Source organism: Melanerpes formicivorus, unplaced genomic scaffold (genome assembly GCF_026170545.1).
Source record: "Melanerpes formicivorus ecotype bairdi unplaced genomic scaffold, bMelFor1.0.p_v2 SCAF_12, whole genome shotgun sequence".
Classification (NCBI taxonomy): Eukaryota; Metazoa; Chordata; class Aves; order Piciformes; family Picidae; genus Melanerpes; species Melanerpes formicivorus.
Window position 1 is genome coordinate 19,316,400 of NW_027142364.1, and position 26,393 is coordinate 19,342,792.

Below are 26,393 nucleotides of genomic sequence, written 5' to 3' on the forward strand. Positions count from 1 at the left end.
CTGGGAGAAGAGACCAACCTCTGCCTGTTTACAACCCCCCTTCAGGTAGTTGTAGAGAGCAATAAGGTCACCCCTGAGTCTCCTCTTCTCCAGGCTAAGCAGCCCCAGCTCCCTCAGTCTCTCCTCATAGGGCTTGTGTTCCAAGCCCCTCACATAAGAAGGCTGGAAATTGCAGAAGAAGAGTGGCAGAGAGCACGAGTGCCTTCTGAGCTCACCAGGCACTGCATTCAGCAAAGCATTCAGAGACACATAGCTCAACAGCAGTACAAGGACATGGATTGTCATGAGACCCAAAACTGTTCGCTGTAACAATAGCCTGTTTGCTATAACAATCACTTCTGCCTAAGATGGCAAAGGGATTCAACGAGAAAAAAATTAATCTAAAACTCTGGCATTTTTTCCCGATCTGCGTTAGGGTAACTCAGCTGGGAAAGGGCTGAATTTAACAGAATTACATCACTGCGAAACTAACGAAAACAGCAAACTGGCATCAGCCGTCATCACTCTTCTGCAAAACCCTACATTCCCACACGAGGGCGCTTCAGCTCGTCTGGGAAAGGTGACAGCAAGGGTTTCCCGTGAGTGCAGAACGTCTGTAGACTGCAGCCTGATTGTACTGCCGAGAGTCACAGCAAGAGCCAGCAGTGAAATGGTTAACAGATAATTATGATTGTCAGAGCTTGTTAACCACAATTATTTCCAAGACATATGTAAATCTGTATAAATACCTAAGTGTGCCATATCATCTAAAACATACTGTTTAAATCTACAAGCATTCCTGAGTTAATTTCACTATGGGAGCATTAGTTGCAACTTCCTGACTTCACTGTGTTTGAATTCATATCCATGAACATTAATTTAAAATTAGTCTAAATATTTGTTGGGAATTAATCATCTGATAAATTTAGATCTTTTTCATTTTTATGAATTATTCATCATTTCCTCGTCTTTCCGTTGATGTGGTGGTGGTTTGCAAGGATTGAATTACTAGTTCATGCTTTTGAAAAAGATAATCTAACATTCCCAGTGATCTGTAAAATGTTCCACTTGGAAACTTGACTAGTGACTATGAAAGCATTTGGGTTTGCCACCAATATTATATTACTCATTTGCTTTTCAAGGGACCCATTAGAGTTTTTAAGAGAGGCATAAGCAAGTTCATTCAGAAAACAGAATCAGAGAATCATAGAACTGTTAGGGTTGGAAGGGACCTCAAGGATCATCTAGTTCCAACCCCCCCGCCATGGGCAGGGATACCTCACACTAGATCAGGCTGCTCAGTGCCCCATCCAGCCTGGCCTTAAAAACCTCCAGGGATGGGGCTTCTACCACCTCAAAATACCTTGCAGCAAAAACACCTCGTATCAGCTGTTGTCTTGGAAGTTCCCACAAAGGAAGCTTGTATTAGTAAAAGTCTTTTGGTGGGAATGTTTGGGAACAGTATGATAAGAAATCACTGAGAAATGAACAGCTAGGTAAAACTGCTGCCTGAAACAGAAAAGGCTCCTAGTGCACAGTCACGGAATCACCAAGGTTGGAAGAGACATCAAAGATCGAGTCCAACCTGTCACCACAGACCTCATGACTAAACCATGGCACCAAGTGCCACATCCAATCCCCTCTTGAACACCTCCAGGGATGGTGACTCCACCACCTCCCTGGGCAGCACATTCCAATAGCTAATGACTCTCTCAGTGAAGAACTTTGTCCTCACCTCGAGCCTAAACGTCCCCTGGCGCAGCTCGAGACTATGTCCTCTTGTTCTGGTGCTGAGCTTGCCAAAGGAAAAGAATAATTCTGTTCTCAGGTGACCTCAGCAAGTCTCAATGAAAAGTGATCAGCAACCAGATATTATAATAAGAGGAACAAACTTTTTAAGGAAGGTCTTGAAGGGATTGCAGCAAGAACACTTAACCCTGGATAGTTCAAACTGCAGTCATTTGTGGTGCCTCTAGCACACTGAGGACCATCTCTCAAACCTTATGGCCTGCCTTCAATAAAAAATAGTGGGAAAATAGATGTGCTTAATAGAGTTTATGGTCCCCAGTCTAGTGCTGGAAGCCTAATTTCTGGCTGCCACTCATTATGCAATTCTTTGCCTTAATATTAATTTATTAGTAAACATAACTTCCCTTCTTTCAGCTCACTGACACAGAGAGCATCTTGAATTTCCCATTGGATGATGTCTTTATATTTGTTATTTTCGATCTCAGTTTGTTACTGTTAATTAAATAACAAACGGGGAAATTACTTCTAAAATGATGAAAATGCAAAACCCCCAGAACACCCTCTCATGTGGTTAGCAACTAGTACCAGCACTTGCAAAACATCAAAGGCTTCTCTAAAGATAGACTTTCATCAGTGATGCTGCAAGGCTTCATCTAATCTTTCATGATTTCCCATGCAAGAACATCAAAAGAGAACGAAGAGAATAACACCGTTCCAAAGCAACAGCGCTCTGTGTGAAAAGTATGTGTTTAGCCACAGCACAAATAAAATCTAAGTGGGAAATTATTATTTACATGAGATATATTTTAATAAATAGCATCATTAGCCCCCTGTCTTTTCCTACAAGGAACGAGGATTTGTGCAGTTCAAAATCGCGTCCAAAGCTCAAGGGATTTCTGGAAGAAAATGAAAAAGAATTAGAAAGTATCTAGACATAGAAGTCTTCAAAGCAAGAAGATCAATTTATGTTCATTTTTACTTACTGAAATGTATTCTGCATATTATATTGTTCCTGTGGTCTTACTATAATGCATCCAAAGAGTGTTCAAAGAACATTAAGTCCTACAAATAAACAAATTGTGAATGCTATGGAAGGAAGAAGAAATGCAATGATTACTATCAAGTCTTACTTGTAGACATTTGTTACATAAAGTAGTAAGGTTAGTCATTACTCTGTCACTGAGCAACAGGAGCTTTGGAGGATACAATCTGAAAGTCTTAAGTGCCTTCAGAGTTACATTTCTGTCCTAATAAAAGCAGAAATTCTAAGCTGTTGTTGCTATTTTAAAGTAAATGCATTCTGGTGAATAACTTAAAACGTTTCATCCTTTTGTTTTATCTTCTCTGAGGCAAGTATCACAGCTGATTTTGAAGCCCTTGCAGTTAAAATTAGCACACTGACTTTGGCAAAAGAACTACACAGCAAGCATCAGTTTGGAAGTCTAGAAAACACGCATCTTAACGTAATCTTTAACCTTAGACGTGAACGTTCTTATCATAGAATTCATATTATCACGTTCACAAAGGAATTTTTGTGAGAAAATTCCTATGACCTGAAGTTTTTATGTGCAATAATCAACAGAACTATTGAAGTGGCACTCAGAGTTTGAAATTAACATTAGAACTAACATAACTTTCATTCCTTCATTCAAACGCAACAGGTAAGGGGTTTGGAAGAGTTTGGTAGGTTTGACTGGTATGCTGATATTTGACCCTTCGATGCAAGACACTGAACTGCATATGGAATGCTACTTAAATGGTTTAATAACAAAAAAATAGGGACCTCAAGATGCTCAGCAAATAAGCAGTAGCAAGTTTGGCTTTCTACTGCACTTAGTGCCTCTGTGGAAACATAGCTGATGGCAAGACCCCTTTGATCGCAGTCAACCCAACTTTATACATTTAGCTCTTCGTTTTGCATACTTACAATGAGAAAGCAAGCACCAATCATTACTGCTTTGATTCTCACATCAAGATCTACAGGGACCTGGATTCCAAAGTTGGCAGTGTTGGTAAAGACATTGTTGACAAATCCAGACCAGTACTTGGAGATTTTGCCAATTGTTGACATCTCATTGAGAGCTTTTACCTGCACAAATGAAAAATATACCCAAGTATAATGAATCAATTACACACTCATTGTATCTCTACAGAATTAATGACTATGCCCTGGCACACAGAGTATGCTATAGTTTTCAGGAGTTCATAGTATCATTCAGGGTTGGAAGGGACCACAAGGATCATCTAGTTCCAACCCCCCTGCCATGGGCAGGGGCACCCCACACTAGATCAGGCTGGACAGAGCCTCATCCAGCCTGCTCTTAAACACCCCCAGGGACGGGGCCTCAACCACCTCCCTGGACAACCCATTCCAGGGTTTCACCACTCTCATGGTGAAGAACCTCCTCCTCACATCTAGCCTGAATCTCCCCACCTCCAGCTTCAGTTTCTTTTATTCTTATCATTGAGATGCTCTGATAGTGTCAGATTTGCCTTTAGGAGTACATGAGAAAAGATCTTTAAGAGCTGACAGAAAAGTGGAGAAAAGCAATTGTGAAAGTTTACAGCAAGTTTCTTTCAAATGATTTTTTTGTCCTCTCTTGTATTTCTGATATGCTCTAAGTCTCAGGAGTACCATTGCTGCCTACAACTGACAGCTAGGTTCTCAATTAGGTAGCCATCTGCTCGTTCCTCTCAGTATACTGAAATTTCAGACAGTATCCACTGAAGTCCTCTGATCTGGCTAACAAGTTGATCAGCACAGAATCTCTTTTATGATTCCTTAACTAAAGTGCTTTGTTTACGTCAGAAAACTCTGTCCAGAGTTTCTTCAAGCATCTCCCATTCTCCTTCTCCTCCCTTAAATATCTAAATACCTCCTCAAAAAATGGATGAAGATATATTACATGGTAGTCCTGCCCATACCTCTCAGTCTGAGAGTAATGAAGGAAGCAAACTCAATGCCAGAGGCTTTAAGGGACTATGTGTCAGCTAACAGTGAATGTAGGGATGAAACCCTGAGCCTATCAAAATCAATGGCCCAGTGCTCACAGACTGCAGAGGACCAGGACTTCACTTGACAACACGTTTAATTCCTTGAAGAAATTGTCACTCCTCTCCAGAAGACATCTGTAGGAATCTGAGTGTACAAGTCAGGAATGCACATCACTCTGTTTCTGTTCCCTAATTACAGCAATGTGCATCATATTTCTAATGAGAGAATAACAATATTGAGTGAGCAATTTAGTCAAAGCAGTAAAACTTCAACTTTCTTGACACTCATAAGAAACATACCTCAAAGTCAACATCTTCAAAACAGCCACAAGTTGCACATGGGCCAATTATTTTTAGCACATCTTCTTTGCTTTCATTCTGTATAGTAAATTTTGGCAGAAAAGGGTCCCAGTTCTGTACAACGTACCCAGCTATTGTGCCTGGTGGGGACTGGACTTCTAACTAGCAAACAAATAAAACAAACCAAAAAAAACCACCTTACAAACTAGTTTAATGTTAGTGTATTTGTCCATAATAATGTATTGCTTATATAATGACAACATAGTTATTTATTGAATACAATTGAATATCATCTTAACGAACTGTGAACTGGATATTACAAGGCTGTCTCATAGTGGTTTTAAATATAGTGGACAACACGAGGCTGAAAAACTGTAGCAGAAGCTAATGTCTTACATGTAAGATTTGATAGCATCAAAAATAAGGAGAAAAGATTTTATATTCTGTTGAATCTGCATTTCTCACTCAAAACATCTCATTTCAAACTTTTGCAGTTCCTTGGAGATATGTGGCCCTCAAGAGGCAGAAACATGGAGTGAAGCATTGACCTCCTTGGAGAGTTGCTATTCAGTTGTACCCACACACACTAATGGCCTCCAGGGGGGTTTCATCCATCACACTCTGGGAGTACGGTGGGTGATTCCCATCTGTGGCACTAACAGCCCTTAGTCTGTGTCAAAAAGCAATGTTTTGGGATGTCACCTGACTGGAGAGAACTGCATCATCAGGCACAAAAGCTTTATTTGGGATGTCAGGAAAATAAGGTCCCGTGAAAGGGAGGAGGCATGCTGAGAATGTAACTCACAGAAAGGCTCTGTTTGTCCATCGTTACTTTTGAATGAAGTCACTCAGCCCCCCAGGCTGAGAGGTGGGTGTGAATTCTTTCCTGCCATCCTAGCAGAGGTTGCAGGAGGCTTCATTAATTCTATGCACATACAGCAAGAGGGATTCTCGGACAAAAGGCAATTAGGATTCACTCACCTCTTGCAGGAAGCAAGGGAACCAGCAGCTGTTGCATCTCAAGGGTCTGCTCACTGTAATTACTTCTCGACCAGTGTTATCAGCAATCCTTATGGTGAAAGCCCTTAGAGGTGAACACAGGTTACGATCAAAGCAATCATTTTCTTCCACTGCAAAGTAAACTCTTTGTCCCAAATGGTTTTTTATCTCATATTTGCTGGAGGTCTCTGTGCCAAGTATGCCTAACAAAGAAAACAAGTAGAATGCCACCTTAGCATATATAGGTTGGCATAAGTCCTAAAAATCTGGAGAACAGAGGCTGTTAAAAATTTGTTGAGATAATGACACAAAGAAAGCATTTTGAAGGAATGTTTAGTTCAAAGGCTCAGATTTGCTGTAAAGTACATATCACAACAGAGAATTCAGATCCTGAGTTTTGGTCTGGGTGATTTTTCTTACTTTATTATATGCAAAAAGTAACAATATGAGGCTTTCCTACTCTGGTGACAAAACTTTAATCCAATGAGGTATCTGAAAACCAAGCCAAGGACATTTTGAATGGGAGAAATATCTAAGGAAATGTTTTACTCACAGAACTTTATATTCCTACAGTAGTTTGAAATTCTGAGGAAACACATGATAGAAATTCTTATGTTTCATTTTGTGTCTTCTGAGGTTCCTTTACTTGCATTGCTAAACATAGCATGTTACTCATTGCTAAAGACACTCAATTTTTCCATAGATTGGAAAGATAGTTAAATTTTAAGGGGAGGTGTTTGAGGGAGAGAATTTAAGACTGGTGTAGTGATTACTCGCTGTACTCTTTCCCTCCTCCGTGGTTTGCTGCACATCAGGCATAAAGTGAGCTTTCACCACAATGACATCACACTGCAGGTCTGATGCAAGGCAGCAGTGATTTCAGTGAGGTGCCTTTTGGAGACATCTGTGTACCATCACCGTTAAAGAATAACAAGGATTGCACCATACCTTCAAGAAGGTCCACTTGCTGATGAATAATTATCCGGTCCAGCTGTTTCCAAAAACAAACAAGATGATGTGTGTTAGAAAAGTCTGGGGCTGCCAGTGATCACTTGCCTGTTTGTAGTGCTAATCTCCATTATTAGGATTTCTTTCTTTCCAGAGAGCACAAGCTGAGTGCCCAAGGGCTATCTCAAGTCACAATTTAGACATCTGTCTGAAATGGTGACCGAAGAGCATGACACATTGGGTGCTGTGGTCATGAAATACACCTGCACATATGAACAAAAAATAATCTTCTCTGAAGGAGTGAGGAAGACAAAAGCAATGGAAAGACACATGTGAGAAGCAGGACCCACTTTTCACTCCTGTTCCTCCCTCCTGGTCGGGGAGAGGTTGAGCCCCATGGCAGTGCAGGAGTGAGTAAGTTTGAGCTCAAGCTCAAAACGTGCTGTAGCCATATCCCAAAGGGCCCCACTGGGGCAGCCCAGCAAAGCAATTGCGTGATGTCAGTGACAGCATACAAGAGCTTTCACGCTCTGATATCAAACACTGGGCATTCTGCACCCTAAGTCTGGCAAATGGTCATGCCATGTTGCCAGAGTGAGCAAAACAACAGCTCCCTAGAGAAGCCCTTGCCTGGCTGAAATTGTCTTCTTCTGTGAGTTGGTTACAAATGCAAGAAAACTCCTTGCCATGATCCCCAGCTTTGCTGTGCTTATGGTTCCTCTGACATCATTCTTTCTTAGAGAACAGTCATTAGATTATAAAACCAGCAAGACTTAATTTCAGTCTACCTTTCAGGTTTATGTGATTTTTTATGCCTGTTTTATGTGATAGTTTAAGCTTTGCTAATCTCTTTTCCTTAAATTCCTGATAGGCAAATGCTTAGCACAGGATTGTGCCATTACTCACAGCTGCAGACAGAAAGCACACAGCAACCTTGAGACCAGTGTGTTACAGCTCTCCAGCATCAGTACATTTTACATTTGATGAATCTTGCCTAGTACATATTCAAACTGTTGCAGCCATTTGTCAGTTCTAGTCATCTCCTGCAGCTAGTTCAGGCTGCAACGAGAAGGTGCTAAAAGACAAATCTTTCATTAATCTCTGAAATGTGCATGCTAGTAACTGAAATAATAAAAAATGTTTGCACTTTCTCCCAAGAACCTTTGCTGTTTGTTGTTTCAGGAGAGGCGTGAGCTCTTATGGGAAGTGCTCTGCTCTTGGATACAAAAATAAACAAGTTACAGGTGGTAAGGATATTTTAATATGTGAGTACTGCTTTTGATGTGGATGTGTTTGTCCAGAATAGAATAGAATAGACCAGACCAGGCTGGAAGAGACCTTCAACCTATCATCCAACCTACCTGATCAACTAAACCATGCAACCAAGCAGCCTATCAAGTCTCCTCCTAAACACCTCCAATGATGGTGACTCCACCACCTCCCTGGACAGCCCATAGACCCTGCTGCCTACCCACTGCAGGCTTGAACCCAGGACCCTGAGATGAAGGGTCTCATGATCTACTGACTGAGCTGACTGTAGGCTTTCACACAGAAAAGAAACTTAAGAGCCTGAAGAGTTAAAATCTCTTTGTGGTTTTGGTCTGTGTGTTAGTTTGTTGTAAACAATGTATAAACAACGTCGAGACAACATGACAGTACCACTTCTCAGGCTTGAAACCTTCCACTAGTTTCTGCAAGGCAGCTGATGCATCATTTATTGGTGCATTTGTTCATTAAGGGAATTCTGCACTTGCATGTAAAAGCATCTAAAGCCTGTAGGTTTACAAGTGTCGGATATGTTAGAGTTCTTTATGCACAGCTAATTCTCAGTATTCAGTTTTGTGAAGTGAGTTTACATTGTGCATTAATTTTACATCTGAGCAGTGTAAACTAAGAAGCCTTTTACAAAATTCATTAAGCCTGAATGGTGGCAAAGCGTGCTGGTTTGCTACTTGGAAAACTCTTCTCCAAGGATTCATCAGTCTATTCCTGCCAAGAGAAAAGGTTCCCTCAACTTTTGTGATAGTTGCTGGATAATTCCTTGAACAATGGCTGTAATGATGTTTGTGAAACCTTATTTTGTAGGAAACTGTCATAGTAATAGAAAGCATAGTGTCCATTTGCCAAGGCAGAAGCAGTTTATTGCCCTTCTCTAGGCCATTTTGAACAGCTGAGCAAATTGCTCCTCTGAAAGACTGACTCTGGGTGTGTATTTGCAGAGTGAAATATTGCTCTCTGGCCTTAAGGTACAGTACAGATATTTTCTTATCCAACATTATGTCTGTGTCCTAGAACTGCTGTTTAGGATAAGACAGTAGGAATCTTTCTGAGATTCATTACATAACACAGTCATTTGAAGAAATACATTCATTTTTCTCAAATCTATCCAGCTATCTTCCCCTCTCCTGCTGGAAATAATACCAGAATCTCATTTCTGTTTGCCATGCTGTATTTATTCGTAACTGCTTGCTATATCATCTGTCTTCTGGTAATATAATTCTATAAATTAAATGTTTCTCCCACAAGTTGTTTACTCTTCTAAGTACTCTGTCATGTTCCCTCTCTGGCAGTGTTAGTCTGAAAATTAAAGAATTGCAGTCGTTTTTCTCAAGCAGATTCTCAGTACCCCATATCCTTCCAATAGCACAAGTCTGTTTCCATTTCAGTTTGGATTCATCTTTTCCCAATAAACACAGAACCAGAAGGATGCACACAGTATTTCACTCTTTCCAAAGGCATCAAAATTTCCCAGTTCTGCTAGGAACATCTTAATTCAAGAACTTCATTATATGAAAATCTCTTAGTCCATCAGGATAAATCCCAAGGGATTACCCTGGCAGCTGTGAGTCCCAGATTCATTCTTCAGGCAGCCCTCTTCCTGCTGGTTGGATTTCCTTTCTGCTCCCATCTATCCTGTATGAACTTGTTTCAAGCAGTATGACTTCAGCATCACACACCAAAATGTTCTGCAAAGCACAGCAACTCTAGCTGTGGGTATATGCAACTAATCAGCACTGCACACATGCTTCCACTTTAGAGATGGTAGAGAAAATTAAGACTACTTAGTGAGGGGTGCAGCACAGATATCTGTTTATTGGGCCAAGAACAAGCAGGAATGAGGTCTGGAGTTCTAGTTCTGACAGCAGCTTACTCTTTTTTTTCTTTTGTGTCTGTCAGAGTAATAGAATTTGTTTGCCTGCATTGTATGGGCAAATCTGCAGTATAATTCATGTTCATACAGGAGACTGTACAGACTAACCACCCAAGTATTTACTATCACAATCACTTTCAGACTAAAATATGTAGCTCCCACCATCCTTGAGCAAATGTTCATGTAATTGACAACACATATCATTCTGTGCATGGGCACCGTGAAATGAAAATCATAACTCTACATGAATCATTGTTTCTGAAGGGTTTCACAGCTTCATTAGCTAAGTAACTTAGTTCCAAATATAAAATACATTCAATTTCTGCTTCTATACAAAACCAGTAGAAATGTGTATCTACAGTACAGGCCTAGAGTGAAACAGACATTTCCCAGCATAACCAAGATGCAAACACCGCAGCAGCCTGCGCATCAGAATCACAGCCTGGGAGTCTGATTCTGCTCCTGTCCATACCAGGCACGATGTATGATGTGTTACTCAGCATATAAGAGAGTGGCAGAATCCAGCCATATGTGAAATACAAACTGGAGTAAGTGTCAAAACAGTAGCAGGGACTGACCCTCGCAGTGAAAGATAGGAAGAGATTATATCTCTCAGACAGAGCTGCAGACCATCACTGGTCGGAGCTCCAGAAGCTGAGAGGTTTCACAGAGCAGTCCCACATTTCACAGTAGGATAGAAAATACTTTAGTGTTCCCTTTCCATAACCTGCCTTTGCTGTACCTGTCTGCTGCTATTTTCAAGCATTTCCCTCTCTCAGGCAGTAGCCCTTTCCTGCCCCACAACCCAACACAGAGTGGGTGTGGATTTGTAGCCACCCAGGCTTATACTCACAAAGTTGTCTTCTTGGGAGCTTGCCTCGCCAGGACATTATCTAACCTGAAGAGCACTACCAGAAGGCAAACTCCTTCATGTTCCTCAAAGGATGTGTTACAAGGAGGTAACAACTCTAGGCCTTTTTCCTTTGCCCATTCTTCTACACAACTCCTTCATACACTGCCTGGTTTAGTCTTTTTGAGGCCAGATGGAGTTTGATAGCAATTTTCCTATGGAAGAAAGAGGGTGAGCTCTTATGAAACTGGAAGGAAATGGAGAGGAAAAAGAGAGGGGTAATAGAAAACTTCCTAAAGGAAAGAAGAACATGCTTCTGGTGCAAGGAGAGCTGCATGCACAACAAATGAATTTCTATAAAACTGAATGACAGCAATGAAGAAAGGACTTGCCATTCCTACACTCCTGATTTCATAGTAATATCAAACAGCTAAAAGCCCCTCTGTCTCCACCTGTCCCTCCCCCAAGAAAAAGATGCAACAATCCCATCCCATAAGATGTCAACCAACTCTATGAGGAAAACAAAGCAGTCCTAACATTTGGAAAGATTCAAGACCTTGTTCAGGCACTCCAGACCTGGTGGCAAGTTCGGAGCATGTGATGTTTGCTTCCAGAGACTCGTCGGTTCAACAGACTTATTCTGTTCGTGAAGGTCAGAAGAACCAAGGGAGCAATCCTTAAATAATCTGTTGGCTTGTGGCTGATATTCTGCAGGACAAGAAGGGGAAAATATTAACAGTGCACTTGCAGCCCAGAAGACCAACCGTATCCTGGGATGCATCAAAAGTGTGACCAGCAGGATGAGAGAGGCGATTCTGCCCCTCTGCTCTCCTGAGATCCCACCTGGAGTACTGTGTAAAATTCTGATGTCCCCAGCATAAGAGGGACATGGAGCTACTGGAGTGGGTCCAGAGGAGGGCCACAAAGACGATCAGAAGGCTGAAGAACTTCCCCTGTGGGGACAGGCTGTGAGAATTAGGGCTGTTCAGCCTGGAGAAAAGAAAAGATGTTGTAGCAGCCTTCCAGCACCCGAAGAGGCTTACAAGAAAGCTGGGAAGGGACTTTTTACAAAGGCTTGTAGTGATAGGATGAAATAAAATGGCTTTAAGCTACAGAAGGGTAGGTTTAGACCAGATATTAGGAAGAAATTCTTTACAGTGAGGATGGTGAGACACTGGAACAGGTTGCCCAAGGAGGCTGTGGATGCACCCTCCCTGGAGATGTTCAAGGCCAGGTTGGAGGAGGCCTTGAGCAACCTGATCTAGTGGAAGGTGTTCCTGCCCATGGGGGGAGTTAGAACTAGACGATCTTCAAGGTCTCTTCCAACTTAAACTGTTCTGTGAATGAACAGGGCCAAACAACAGCTAGCTGCTTGGATCAAAACTGGAGCAATAATGTCATGTTCTGCCTGTGACTACATCAGCATTTTAATTTAGATCAGGAGTGAGGATCTGAAACAAATCTCCTGGCAGTCCAACACTGATCCACTCTAGAAAACAGTCTTAGAATATGCAAAGTGGCATCACTGTAGGTGAAGCTAAACTGGGAGAGCATCTAATCTCCTTTGACAGTGAGCCCTCTGTGCTGGACTCACACACAGGATAGCCACAAGCTCCTCTGAACAGGTTGCTCAGCTCAGCTCCCTGTGAGCCGCTAAAGTACACTGAGCTGATGAGGGCTTGCTTTCTAGCCTCTTGAGAGCATGCATATTTCCTCTTAATTAGAGATAACCTTTCAAGAGATATCAGATTTCCCAAGCTGGATGTTACAACCCTGGTAATATAATCTACACCACCTCATACAGTGTATTATTCATTGCTACCTTAATGAAAAGATCAGATGTTGTTAAGCTGTGTTTTCTGGTTTGCTGTTCCAAACACATGCTTTAGGACACAGTGATGATTATGTTGGCTAGCACTGTGAAGGTAATGGGAGTATTAATTGTTACAGACACCTGTATGCCCACACCCCTTCATATGCACAGGCATTGTCTCCTGCAGTGCAGTGACCACCTCAGCCATTTGATTCTCAACAAGCTCCTGCTGGTTTTACTATAAGCATCTTTCCACAGCCTTCAGCAGCACTGGCACTGCTAGAACAAGAGCGAGTTGTAGCTCTCCACATATAAATGGCAAATCCCTGTATTAAGCTGAGTGCCAAGGCTTTGGCAGTAAAATAGTCCTCAAACATCATTTTTATCTCATATATGATGATGGGGTTTAAGGTCTAGAAGGAATTTCAGATGTAAGTCTGAAGTTCTCTTTTGCTGTTACGGGTTTAAAGGAGATCCTTTGACATTATTTGAACTCACTGTGGCTGATTCATCATTTAAATCATATTTTGATCTTAATTTGTCTTTGCAGCCACTGCTTGCTTTCAAAGTCTGCGACCACAGGAAGAAGAAGTAACCCCTTCTAATTTGTAGCTGGCTGTTAAAAATGTATAACTGGGTAATAAATATTTCATATGCTCTTCTGCATCATTTTACCTCACAGGGTTCTGTTACTGCCATAACTCTTGTTACATGAAAGGCCATGAAGTGGCCAAGTGTTATTCTCCAATAATAACGAGAGAAAAAGACAACAAATTGCAGCTCTACCTGTCAAATTTTAAGTTGTGTAAAAAAATCAAACAGTAAATACATTAAATATTGATGACAATCCCAGCTACTCTGACACTTCATCTGTTTTTGTGGATGTTTGCCATTTCATACATGATATGGAAAAACTTAGAAGTTACTGTATGATACAGTGAGCATTGTGTACAAACAAATTATTGTGGAGTTAGTTGTTCCTGGAATAAGTATATTATCAAGTTCCTTCATTATGAAAACCAGAGTAATGGTGTGTAACGTTTTCTGCTTTTGTTATCAGCTATGCATTCACAATACACAAACCTAGATCCTTTTATGTATAGCTAAAGATCAGCAAAATGAAAACAAAACGAGTATATGACAGGAGTATAACCTGCTTTCATTCCTGTAAGTGCAGAATGCCTTGAGTATTTTGGGGGCAACAAAGAGGGGGAAAAATATGGCAAACAAATAGAAGGTGTTGAAACTCCCTGGGCCAACATCTCCCTCTGAACATCACAACGAAGTTTGTGATGTGGTAAGAAAAAAATCTTTGTGTCCTTCTGCTTAATTGAGGTCTTTGAAAGTGTGGAGAAAATCCCTTTAGAAGGCTGGTAGATCAGCGTGCTGCAATGGTTGCCTGTAGCCCTGAGTACCCAACCAGCTGCTGCTAAAAGACAATACATGACAAAGACAAACCCAGATAAATGTAATCTGATTAAATTCAGTTATTCTTCAGGTATTTAATTTTCTCTATGTGGTTATCAGGACTTTGGCCATTTTTTAAGAGGGAAAAGCATCTGCTGACTTGGTATCTTCAACATGAATGGGGAAGAAATGTACAAAAGCAGTGGTACCTTGGGCTCAGTACCTGCCCTTCCCACATATTCTGTACTGACAGGTTTCAGCACTGAGATACAAACAATTTTCTGGCTGAATGCAAACACTAACGTTTTATAACAAATAACATTCTAGTATAGATTTTAGTTTCCTTAGGAGCCTCTTGAATTCTGAAAAACTAAAGGCAGGCAAAACAACTGTGATTTGGCTGATGTGGTTTTAGCCTGAAATTCTCATTTCATCAGACTGCTGATTGCTGGAAACGTACGAGACTGTAGTCTTCTGTAAACATGATCTAAAAATACAGACTATAGATGCACTTACCTTGAGAGGCCATGAAGCTTCTGAGCTACTTCTTCAAAGGAAGCCAGGTTAAAAAGAAAAGGCTTTTCTTGTTGCAGCAAAGAAAAAAGAGCACAGCATGCACAAAACTTCAGAAGGTGTCTGTCTACTTCATATCAGCTTACAAAGAACTGGAGGAAATGTTTTGCCTTTCTCATGTTCCAGAACAGTGCATTTTATGTTGACGGACAACAGGGGGAGATGATGCTAACAAACAAGAAAAACATTCATTTCAAGCCATTTGCACCAATGGAAAGAGGAAAAACTGTTCTGTGAATACAAAGAAGCAAAACTTCAATGTAACCACTGGCTAACTGAACACATAGAGCCAAAATTTTGCTTTATGATGCATGTATATAATCTGAGACTACAAGACTTCCATCTTTTTAATTCAATATTTATGTTTCTGTTTCTTCAGAGTATCCAAACAGAAGAGCTAATTACCTGCATTTCCCTACTGCTGGCCCCCAGTCAATGTTTCCCATGCATAGAGCAGGAAAAGCTACCTTGAACTTCTCTCTGTATTCCACCTGTGTAACATCAGCCTCCCCTACAAGGCTTGTCATGCTTACATCCAGACACAGACAATGATCCTGTACCCTCCCCTTCACCACCCGCCCATGCAGGTCTCTCCTGATCCATATGAGGGTTTAAAACTGGATTTGGAGGATTAAACCAGTCTGGCTGCACTTTGCCCCAGAGAAGCACCGGTCATGTAATAATCCTCATTGCACAGGGAGGAAAGGAGGAGGGAGAGAGTAACCTTAACTTACCAGCTCATATTTCTGCCTCAAGCTCCCAAGTCACCATTGAGAACATCACATGTGCAATCTGCAGACAAATATGACACATGGCTGCATAAATGGCAGAGTCTAGCAGAGCAGAATGAGGTGTTGGGAGACCATTTTCTATACTTTGTTACAGTCATGTCCCACTGGTTTGAAATGGGCTGTAAGAGCACATCTGAGCAGATCTAATTCCTTGAGTTTACAGTTCAGGAAAATGCTGAGGAGGATTCTCTGAATGAAGAACACAGAAAACCCCTCCAACCTCCCCTTCCCCCCCTCAAAGTATATGTAAGATGATTGTGATTGACTGTTGGCTCAGAGGAGACCTTATTGCTGTCTACAACTACCTGAAGAGAGGTTGTAGACAGGTGGGTGTTGGTCTCTTCTCCCAGGCAAGCACCAAGAGAACAAGAGGACACAGTCTCAAGCTGCACCAGGGGAACTTTAGGCTGGATGTTAGGAAGAAGTTCTTCACAGAAAGAGTGATTGGCCATTGGAATGAGTTGCCCAAGGAGGTGGTGGAGTCACTGGCCCTGGAGGTGTTCAAGAAGGGATTGGAGATGGCACTTAGTGCCATGGTTTAGTTGATTAGATAGTGTTGGGTGATGGGTTGGACTTGATGGCCTCTAAGGTCTTTTCCAACCTGGTTAATTCTATTCTAGTCTATTCTATTCTATTTTAGGAAATGGAAGGGCCTCAGGTCTACCTGTGGAACATATGAAAATCTGGCTATGTGAAACTTCCCAGGAGCTGATCATTGCCTGCTTGAGAAATATGTGGGTGCAGTGGCAGCACAGCTCAACCCAGCAGCTAGTCCCTGCTGCACTCACCCCTAGGAACACCAGTTCAAGGAAGAGAGTAGCCCACAGATAAAGGCTTTGGTTGTTGAAAAATGGGTACTAAAAATACTTCTGGACCAGGAAAATGTTTGACATCCTTTTCTTCCTGACAAGGATGTGCTGTTTTGGGGCTGAGTATCTAACCTAGAGATGAGACAAAAAGCTTAAACAGAGGAGGAAGGAGAGGGAAAGCTCTGGATAAATATAGTAAACCTAACTTTGAAAATTACAGATGAAAACTCAGCTGAGAAGGCAGCCATCTACCTTTAAAAACATAACAAATACTTACTTTACTTCCTAGAAAACCAAGTGTACAAAGCAAGTGTAGAACATTAAGAAAAGTGTCTAAGACAAAACATACTAAACATATATATGCTGAAAGAAGATATTTCAAGCAATCAGCATCATTTTTGAAGAGTCCAAGCAGCTCAGTTGCTGACCTGGAGGAACACATGGACACCAGCCAGCACAACTTGTCTGTGATGTACTCAGTAGCTGTAATACAGGACCAGTCCCAGTGATTTCTGCAGCATCTCTGGGCTCTGGGACAGGAGAGCCTGGTGGTGGGAGGTGTTGCCTCCATGGGATGGGCACCTGGGCAAGAGCAGCCACGGTGGCACAAGCAGGTCCACCTGTCTACAGGAGCCAGATTTCATTACCTTGCCATTCATGAAACATCTATTTCCCTGAAGCAGTTCTGCCCCAAAGAACTATTTTTCTGTCATTACCTACAAAATTGCAGTAACTAGGTAACAGAAAGATATAAAACTTGGCTTGAAGAACATTTTATGTTTTCCATTTCCTTCACAAATTTCCAGATATCTATAATGTCCTCTCTTACCCTATTCTTGTTTTATTCCAAAGCAATAATTTTAGTAGATTACATAAAGAGATTTCTGCAGGATTTGTAAGCAATAGTCTGGCACTGCATAGGTCCTTACAAGTAAAACTACTTATTTGGTAATTTCTTTGATCTGAATGTTTGAGGTTTTGGCTGGGTTTTTTTTTGTTGTTTGAGTTGTTTGTTTGTTTGTTTTAAGTAAATATTCACATATTAGTCAAAATCTGCTCCAGCTGTGATTAAAAGCAGCCTCACTAAGGACTTCAGAAACAGAAGACTTAATCATATTTATCCAGGCACATACTCTGGTGTATTTAAAAATACACACAAAAAAAAGGACTTAGGAAATCAGGACAAACACTTAAAGAATTGTATACAGCTATTTCTAGCTATGGCTTAAGGATTTCAGGGAGCAGCATGCAGGCATCCTGAAACACACCTGAAACCTTACTGAGCAATGCCTGAGCTTATGTACTGCTAAGAGGAGTGATCACTATCACCCATTTTCATTTTCAAATTCCTTTCCTCAAAATATTAATTATCACCAGGATTAAAATGTGTTGTTACTGTCAGATTTTTAACAGGAAATTATACAGCCTTCCTAGGATTGCCTTTAGTACAAGGAGAAATGCTGAGTGTGAGCATAAGTATCAGACAGAACCCCTGCACAGTAAGAAGCTCCAAGTTAAGTATTTTTACTCCCTATTGGTTTATGCATTGTAAAAACAATCAAACAAAAAGAAACTCAATTCCTTAAATCAGCTACCGTCAAGCACGGATCTCACCTTGAACTTTGCTTTGTGAGGCATCCTGCTTCAGCCCGTGGCCACGGTAACTCCTCCCCCTCCAGAGGCGTCTGCAGTCGTGCTGAAATACTGCAGTCAGCATCCTGGCAGCGGCAGCGCTGACCGGCTGGCTTGCCAGTCAATTCCCGTGCCGACAGCACATGGTGCTGCAGAACAAGCTTCTCTTACTTGTCTCCCGGGGGTGCGTTTACCCTAGATGTGCCACAAGGTGATTGTTGTGCACGAATTAATCGAAAAACATACCCTTTAAAATAACAACTGTTTAGCAATCTGCTGTTTATGTTGCATTTGACTGAACTGGGAGAAATGGGCTCAAAACAGCAATCTTAAAATGAAGGTGTAAGAAAGATCAAGAGGGGAAAAGAACCCCTTTCAAGCACTTGTATTTAGAAATAGTAAAGAGGTACTGAATATGTATCAGAAATTACAATGCTACCCACAGCAAGTATTGATATGGGTCAGAACTTAAATATATGTCAGCAAAATACTGCAATCAACTGGAAATTCAGAAACCAGCTTGCATATGCAAATTTGGCAGAGGAAGTGGAGGAGGCTTTGGGAGTGTTTTGTTTGATTGCTGGTTTGTTTGGGTTTTTTTTGGGGGGGAAGGGTTGTGGTGGTTTTGGTTTGGTTTGGGGTTTTTTGTGTTTGGTTGGGGTTTTGTTGTCGTTTGGGCGTGGTTTTTTTGATAGGTTGATTGGGTTTGGTTTGGTTTGGCGGGGAAGCCAGTGCTTGATTTTTGGTTTTGTCAGGTTTGGGGGAGTCACAAGCTTTTGTTATTTTGTTTGCTTCTTTGTTTGTTTTAAATCATCAGTAAAATCTTATGAAAATACAGCACCCCCAGGAGCTGTGGGCACTGCTGGTGAGCACTGTCTCGTGCGCATTCTGGTTTCCTGGCAGTTCTGAAATACCTGCATTAAATCATTAGTCCAAAATCATAGAAACATGGAATCATAGAATCAATAAGGTTGGAAAAGACCTCTAAGATCGTCAAGTCCAACCTGTCACCCAAGACCTCGTGACTACTAAACCATGGCACCAAGTGCCACATCCAATTCCTTTTTGAACACCTCCAGGGATGGTGACTCCACCACCTCCCTGGGCAGCACATTCCAATGGCTAACAACTCTCTCTGGGAAGAACTTTCTCCTCACCTCCAGCCTAAACTTCCCCTGGTGCAGCTTGAGACTGTGTCCTGTTGTTCTGGTGCTGGTTGCCTGGGAGAAGAGACCAAACCCCACCTGGCTACAACCACCCTTCATGTAGTTCTAGACATCAATAAGGTCTCCCCTGAGCCTCCTCCAGGTTAAACAATCTCAGCTTCCTCAGCCTCTCCTCGTAGGGCTTGTGCTCGAGGCCTCTCCTCATGCTCCTTGCCCTTCTCTGAACACGTTCACTCCTCTACTGAAATGAAGACCAGATCCAGATATTTCAGTTTGAATCATGTTTAAAAGGTTTTAGGGTAAAAGCAGGGAAAATGTGAAAATGAAGAGTTTGGTTTATGTAGGCAGTCCAATGTGATTTAAGCAAAAATAAGGCCCAAAAGGAGCTGCATGCAAGACCTGAATGCATCTGGCACCAAACCAGGTACCAAGCATTCTCTTTGGTTATGAAGAAATTTGAAACTGATCTCTCACCTCTGAGTGAATTTGACCTAATTAATGAGAAATCTGAGGGGTTTGGTTTTGTTTTAATCTATCTTGAGTCTATTCTACTTCAGGTAAATATCCTGCAATATCCATTAGATTTGAGTATCAGAGTGAATAACCTTATAGCTCTCCCAGAACACTCTGGGAACACATATAAAGTTCACTGCTTTAACTGTGTGTTGGAAACAAAGACCTTTTATGCCTCTTTTCAGCTTTCTTGAGGAAACGCTACTGCGATTGATCCATTTTAAAAAGGCAGAAGTGAATGTTACCTGATTTGATTTTTGTTTGGACTTGAAATAGTTTGCCAAGTTCAGCTGAAATTCTCAAACCATCCCAACTTTTTGTTTGCTTAGTGAACACTAACTCAACATTAAGAGAACTGCATCTTGCCTTTCCTTACAGGTAATCAAGTGCTTATGAACACTTTTCAGGCTGAAAGCCAGCAGTGAGTATTCTCCCTGTGAAGTCATAAATTTTCAAGGGTAACCAAACAACAACTACACAGCACCCTCTAACAATTCTATCTAGTGCTTATCTCTAATTAAATTTTACCCATTTAACACAGTGCTAAAATGTGATAAAGAATACTAACTATATACACTAGTATATTAAGATTACTGTCTTTTAGCACCTTGAGAAACAGAAGTTTTGGATACAAATGCAATTAACACTCTTGATGGTGATGCAGAACTTCTTTGTTGGCCTTGAAAATTCATTAGGTAAAATTAGAACAATTAAGCTTTGCTTAGTTTTCCTTTTCTCTACACTGTGAAACATCTAAATTGGAAGAAGTGTACTGAAAAATTGGAGTATCAGAAAATACTGAGTATATTTTAGATACTTCTCCTTTTGTAAAAGCAACTCTCCAATCTCTTGTCAAGGCACTGGGTAAGATCTGGACAGCCCTAGCTATGTCCCCATTAGCCAACAGCAGCAGATCTGTGGAAAGAAAAGGCAGGCACATCTTCCAACATGGTTTCACACAACAGGAATCAGTCTCCACACTCCTGGACTGCTCCAAAACGAAACTCAAGCACTGCAAGTAGGGATGACCAGGAGATTCCCTTTAAAAACTCCATATTATACAAATCACTAACATGGATATACTTAACTGACCGCTGTATTTGCTGTCAGCTGACACCTTCCATCCATGAAAGACATTCTACTACGGTGCAGTAGATTTGTGGTAGTCATTATGACAACTGCTTGATGGTTGAGTTTTGCTGGTTCTGCTTCTGGAAAATACAAACCAACATTACTAAATTACTCCAGCAGGCTGCTGGAGTGACTGTCTACAAGTTAATCCCTAATAACCCAGATCCAGTGACCCAGTGGTGAACAGTTTTGTGCTAATTTGGGGCACACAAGGTGAACAGGCCTGATGCTCCCATGAGGGCTACAGCTATTCCAAGATCATCATCTGATCTCCACATCTTCAGAAAGTCACCATTCAATACTCTAAATACAAACTAGATAGAATATTTTTCACTTTTTGAGAGAGGGAAAAAAAGAAGAGAAAGGGGTAAGACATACACATGATTTAATGACATAACAGTAACTCTGTTAGGACATCAAAATCCATTTTGGTTTCCCTGAGGTATCTTATTTTAATTAACACATCCATGAACCTGATCTATTAATTAGCATACTGAAAGAATAATAAGTTTCAGATGGGCTTAAGTCTACTAAAGCTTTTTATCCCCTGAAAGTATAATAAAAGGAATTAAGGATCTGAATCCTATTTGGTTTCTTCATTTAGAAACAAAATTTAGGAATTCTACTCAATGGAGGATTATTAATTTTTTTTTCATTTTAAAGTGTCTTGCACTTACTGCAATTCAGAATTTCTACCTATTGAGGGGATTCCATTAGCCCACTAGGGAAAAAAGATAATTCTTGCAGGATACTAAGTAGTTTTGGGTTTCCTATTATTTCCTACTATAAAAACTGATAGCCAACATGGATAATACATGGACTGTAAAAGAAATCCTTACCTAGTGCTGATTTCCCACCAAAGCTACACAGCAGCAGTTATCCATTGCATTCCTGCTGGGTCAGACAAAACACTAGGAATGTATCTGGAACACCGTGCTGCACAGCTGATTCTAGTCACTGAGTGACTGCTATACTGCTGCTCACAGAATCACAGAACCACAGAATGTTAGGCATTGGAAGGGATGTCAAAAGGTCATCTAGTCCACCCCCACTGCCAGAGCAGGAGCACCTTTATTAGAATAAACCTTTATTAGAATAAACCAAACCAGGTTGGAAGAGACCTTCAAGATCATCGTGTCCAACCCATCAACCAATCCAACCCACCCAAACAGCTAACCCATGGCACCAAGCACCCCATCAAGTCTCCTTCTGAACACCTTCAATGACGGCGACTCCACCACCTCCCCGGGCAACCCATTCCATAGTGCAATCACTCTTTCTGTATAGAACTTCTTCCTAACATCCAACCTGAACCTCCCCTGGCGCAGCCTGAAACTGAGCAGGTCACGCACCTAGAGCAGGTCACACAGGAACCCATCCAGAGAATGCCTCCAGAGAAGGAGACTCCACAATCTCTCTGGGCAACCTGTTCTCTCACCCTCATAGTAAAATATTTTTTTCCTTATGTTCACCTGGAACCTCCTCTGCTTCAGCTTGCACCCACTGCCCTTTGTTCTATCATTGGACATTACTCACAAGAACCTGTCTCTGTCCTCCCAACACTCACCCTTCACATATTAATAAACAATGGTCAGCTCACACATTTTTGTTGACATACTAATTTAATAGACTAGACCAGACTAGACCAGACCAGACTAGACCAGACCAGGTTGGAAGAGACCTTCAAGATCATTGCGTCCAACCTGTCACCGTCCCTGGAGGCGTTCAAGAGGGGATTGGACGTGGCACTTGGTGCCATGGTCTAGTCATGGGGTCTGTGTTGATAGGTTGGACTCGATGATCCTCGAGGTCTCTTCCAACCTTAGTTATACTGTGATACTGTGATCATCCAACACCACCTAATCAACTAAACCATGCAACCCAGCACCCTATCAAGTCTCCTCCTGGTCAAAGCAGATCTGGAAAACAGACTCTTTGTTCTTCTCACCTTAGTTTCATTTCCTCTCTTCTTGTATTACAGTTCACTTACCTGTGAAAAATCATGGCAAGTTTTTCCATTTACTTTTGACTCCCAAAAGAAATTTGGGAGTCAAATTTGCTGAATTTTAGATTCCTGCAAAGCACTTTTCAGATTCCCGGTTACAGGAAGTGAAAACAGAGAAGAAACTAATTGCAAATTGCCAAGAAAGCTAAGGAGAAAACTGCAAGGATGAAAATGTAGCCATGTTTGTAATTTCAGAATTACTTGTCCTGTAAGGACAACCTGTTTCTGTGACCTAGCACTGTCTGTAAAACAATTGAGAGCAATCCTCAGTATCAGGCAGGCTGGGGGATGATGAAATTGAGAGAGGACCTGCAAAAAAAGGACTTGGGAGTGCTGGTGGATGAGAAGCTGAACATGAGCAAACAACGTGCACTTACAGCTCAGAAGGCAAATCACATCCTGGGTAGCATCAAAAGCAGCATGGCCAGCAGATCAATAGAGGTGATTCTGCCACTCTGCTCTGTTGAGACCTCATCTGGAGTGCTGCTCAAGCTCGTACCTGTTGTTTCTTGTCTTATTATTGCACACCACTGAAAAGAGATCGGCCCCATCCACTTGGCACCCACCCATATATCGCATTAATAGTGTATGTGGAAAGAGTTGAGCAATTTTAAAGCTGAGGTTATTATGGAAAATGCATGTGGACTTCACTAGAACTTCACTAATGCTTCTACCAGCTCTGTCACTGCAGTCTTTTATCCTTTCCAGAAAGAAGGTGGGGAATGGCAGGAACTGTTCTATGCCCATAACAAGATGCTCTGATAGTTAAAGCTGGTTCTGCTGTTTCCTCATTTCAGCAATGCTGAGTTTGACCGGGATTGTTGTATGTCCCATGAGATCCCCAAGTGACAACCTGGTCTTTGATGTATGCAGGAAAATGACAGATATTCTCTAAAGATACTGAGAGCATAGAGAGACAAACAATGGGGTTTTTTTGTCAAGAATATCTAAAGGCCTTAGCTATGTTTGCCTTATTTTTATTTAAGTCTTTTCCATCTTCATTCCATTAAGGAAGTTTAATTAGCAGATCCTTCTCATAGCTGTGTTTTTAGCTTAGACACCTAATAGCAATCATTCTCTGTGTTGGTTTTCTTTGTGTCTGTTTTCAATCCATTGTATCTTAGGCATGTTAAAGGAGAGGGATATTTCTCAGGATAATTACTTAACACTATCACCTTATCATTTGCCTTGTCTAAAAGCTTTATAATGTGTTTGATAGTTTGCTCAGAAGCAGCAAAACAGTTAATAGAAACAAATTATTTCTCAAAAAAAGCAGGGCAGTCCTTTCAGAGATTGATTACTCTCATAATTTATCTTCTGGGAACAACCTTAATCAGGCAACACCGAGACCATGGAGGCAGTGAACATCCTTTTCTTTGCTTTGTTTTTGAATGAGGGTTCCAGCATCTGAGGATTGAGCTGCCTTTTTTTCCTGTAGTAGGGATTGGCACAGATGGGACCATTCATTTTCTTTAGAAATACAATATTTCCTTAATGGGAATCATAAATTAATGCTTAATAATAGACTAAATAGCCTTTTAATTACTTTGTGCTTGCTAGCTCTCATACTTACTGCTTATCAGGTAAAAATACGGAACTCCAGGTTCCAGATTTGTTCAAAAGAAGGGGAAGTTAAAAGGAGTTTCCTCCTCTGATACACACACATATCATATTCATGTGGCAATTATACTAACTTGCTCTAATACTTAGAGCTTAAATACAGTAGACAGACAGTGGAAAGGTTAGTATACCAAGTCCAGAAACTGTGATGAAATATAAGCAGCAAGAAATGAGAATAATCAAATATTGGATGAAATTCTGCTGTCATTTACTCCAGCATAATAGTTTGTTCTGGTGACTGGTATGCAAGTCTGGCCTCTTCTATATGTTTTTTTTTCCTACAATGGATTATACATTTTATAGACTCCAGCATTTGGTTAATGGTTACTAAATCTGGCATTTACAGAGACATTAGGAAAGATGGTATTTATTTGCAATTTTATTTCCCTCATAAGGAAACGTGGAATCCATACAGCTGTACAATGAGGATGATTAGAATTGCTAGAAATGAAGGCCTCCTGGGAAAAAAAAAATATCAATAGCATAGTTTAACTACATGAACCATAATTGCATTATTAGCTCTGCTGTGCATTGCCACAGGAAAGCTAATGACATGATTCTGAAGAAGCTTTATAGATTATGGAAAACTATATAACCTCTTGTGCTCCCATTGACATCTCGTTTGAGATCTCTGCCATTATGGGAAGGAAAACTGCCTCATTTTTCGCATGCATTGTGAATATGTCTTTTCATGGATTTTAAACATTAACTGTATACATGCCCATGGACCAGGAGCTGGAATAACAAATAACATTTGTTTAAGCTTAGCTGTGGTAAATTCAGCAGTGAATTGTGATTTCAGTGCCAGCCTAACAAATAAATGGCTGTTGCAGAAGGAGTGAGGAAGAGGCACTGCCAACTCCAGATGTGCACTAGCTGTATCTGAGATGTAGCAAGAGGATTACTGTCAAGGGATAGAATAGAATAGAATAGACCAGACCAGACCAGACCAGGTTGGAAGAGACCTTCAAGATCATCGTGTCCAACCTATCATCCAACACCACCCAACCAACTAAACCATGCAACCAAGCACCCTGTCAAGTCTCCTCCTGAACACCCCAGCCACTAAATGAGTGACAGATGCTATCTATTAACCCTTCTCCCTTCCCAAAGGGAAGAGAAAGGGAATAAGGAAGAGAAAGTTATGGTTTGGAAAATAAAAGTAGAACTCTTTTAATTAAAATAAAATAGATACAAATAGATACAAACCATTATCAAATTCAAGTCACCTGACGACAGTTAGTCACCATCACCACTGATCCTCCTTGGATACCTGCCATTGAAGAAGAAGAAAGAGAGTTTGACCCTTGTGACCCTTTAGCTTTATAACAAATATGATGTATATAGAATGGAATCCCTCCCTGGGATTCCCTCAGTTCAGGCCTGTCTGCTCCTCAATAAAGATGTGGCCTCTTACTCTGCACCCTCAGTGTGGTACCCAACCTTGACTTACACGCCAGTCCTCGGTGCTAAGTAGAAGCACTGAGCGTTATTATCGCCAACAGCAGGCACTGTGAGAAGATGCCTTCAATTTCAGAAGGTTCAGTTACTTAGAGGCTGAGCTGAAAAGTAAAATCAACAAACAGAATAATTTCTGTTCTAACTCAAACTAGGACACTATCACAAACTGTCAGTGAAATGAAATATCTGGGTTTTTTCACAGTTCTAAGTGTACTTACTGCTAAGTCAATCAGCCTACAGTTTAGTAGCAGGATTCCAGCTCATAAGCAAAGGCCAGAATAATTTTCATTACATTCTAACTACATGCAGTAGTTATTTTCAGTGAGTCACCCCTGCTTTCTCCCTGTATTTTCCTCTCCCACTCAGTCCCCAGGTTGCAAAGTCATATATTTATGAAAACTGTGACTTTTTCAGGAGCTTCTGAAATAGAAGAAATGTGTAATCAAGATTCTTAACACAAAATGATCTAAGACATAATGCTAAAATCCTGGGTTTGGGAGGC

At 41.1% G+C, this 26,393-nt stretch overlaps 1 protein-coding gene across 5 annotated transcripts; it reads right to left on the reverse strand.

The window, feature by feature from the left end:
• Positions 1–57: 57 nt before the first annotated feature.
• Positions 58–25,971, reverse strand: PLSCR5 (phospholipid scramblase family member 5). 5 transcript variants are annotated; one of them, XM_068145562.1, is made up of 12 exons: positions 25,884–25,971; positions 25,640–25,703; positions 20,767–20,885; positions 15,498–15,555; positions 14,707–14,931; positions 11,527–11,678; positions 6,970–7,012; positions 6,004–6,224; positions 5,023–5,184; positions 3,656–3,817; positions 2,712–2,790; positions 58–2,624 (listed from the first exon to the last, which is right to left on the reverse strand). In XM_068145562.1, exons 5-11 carry the CDS (start codon positions 14,717–14,719, stop codon positions 2,752–2,754), a joined length of 792 nt encoding a protein of 263 aa, XP_068001663.1. In that variant the 5' UTR covers positions 14,720–14,931; positions 15,498–15,555; positions 20,767–20,885; positions 25,640–25,703; positions 25,884–25,971; the 3' UTR covers positions 58–2,624; positions 2,712–2,751. The 5 variants fall into 5 exon arrangements, with proteins under 5 accessions (XP_068001663.1, XP_068001662.1, XP_068001665.1 ...); XM_068145561.1 differs by lacking the exons at positions 20,767–20,885; positions 25,640–25,703; positions 25,884–25,971 and adding an exon at positions 17,978–18,045; XM_068145564.1 differs by lacking the exons at positions 15,498–15,555; positions 20,767–20,885; positions 25,640–25,703; positions 25,884–25,971 and adding an exon at positions 15,231–15,303.
• Positions 25,972–26,393: the final 422 nt, after the last annotated feature.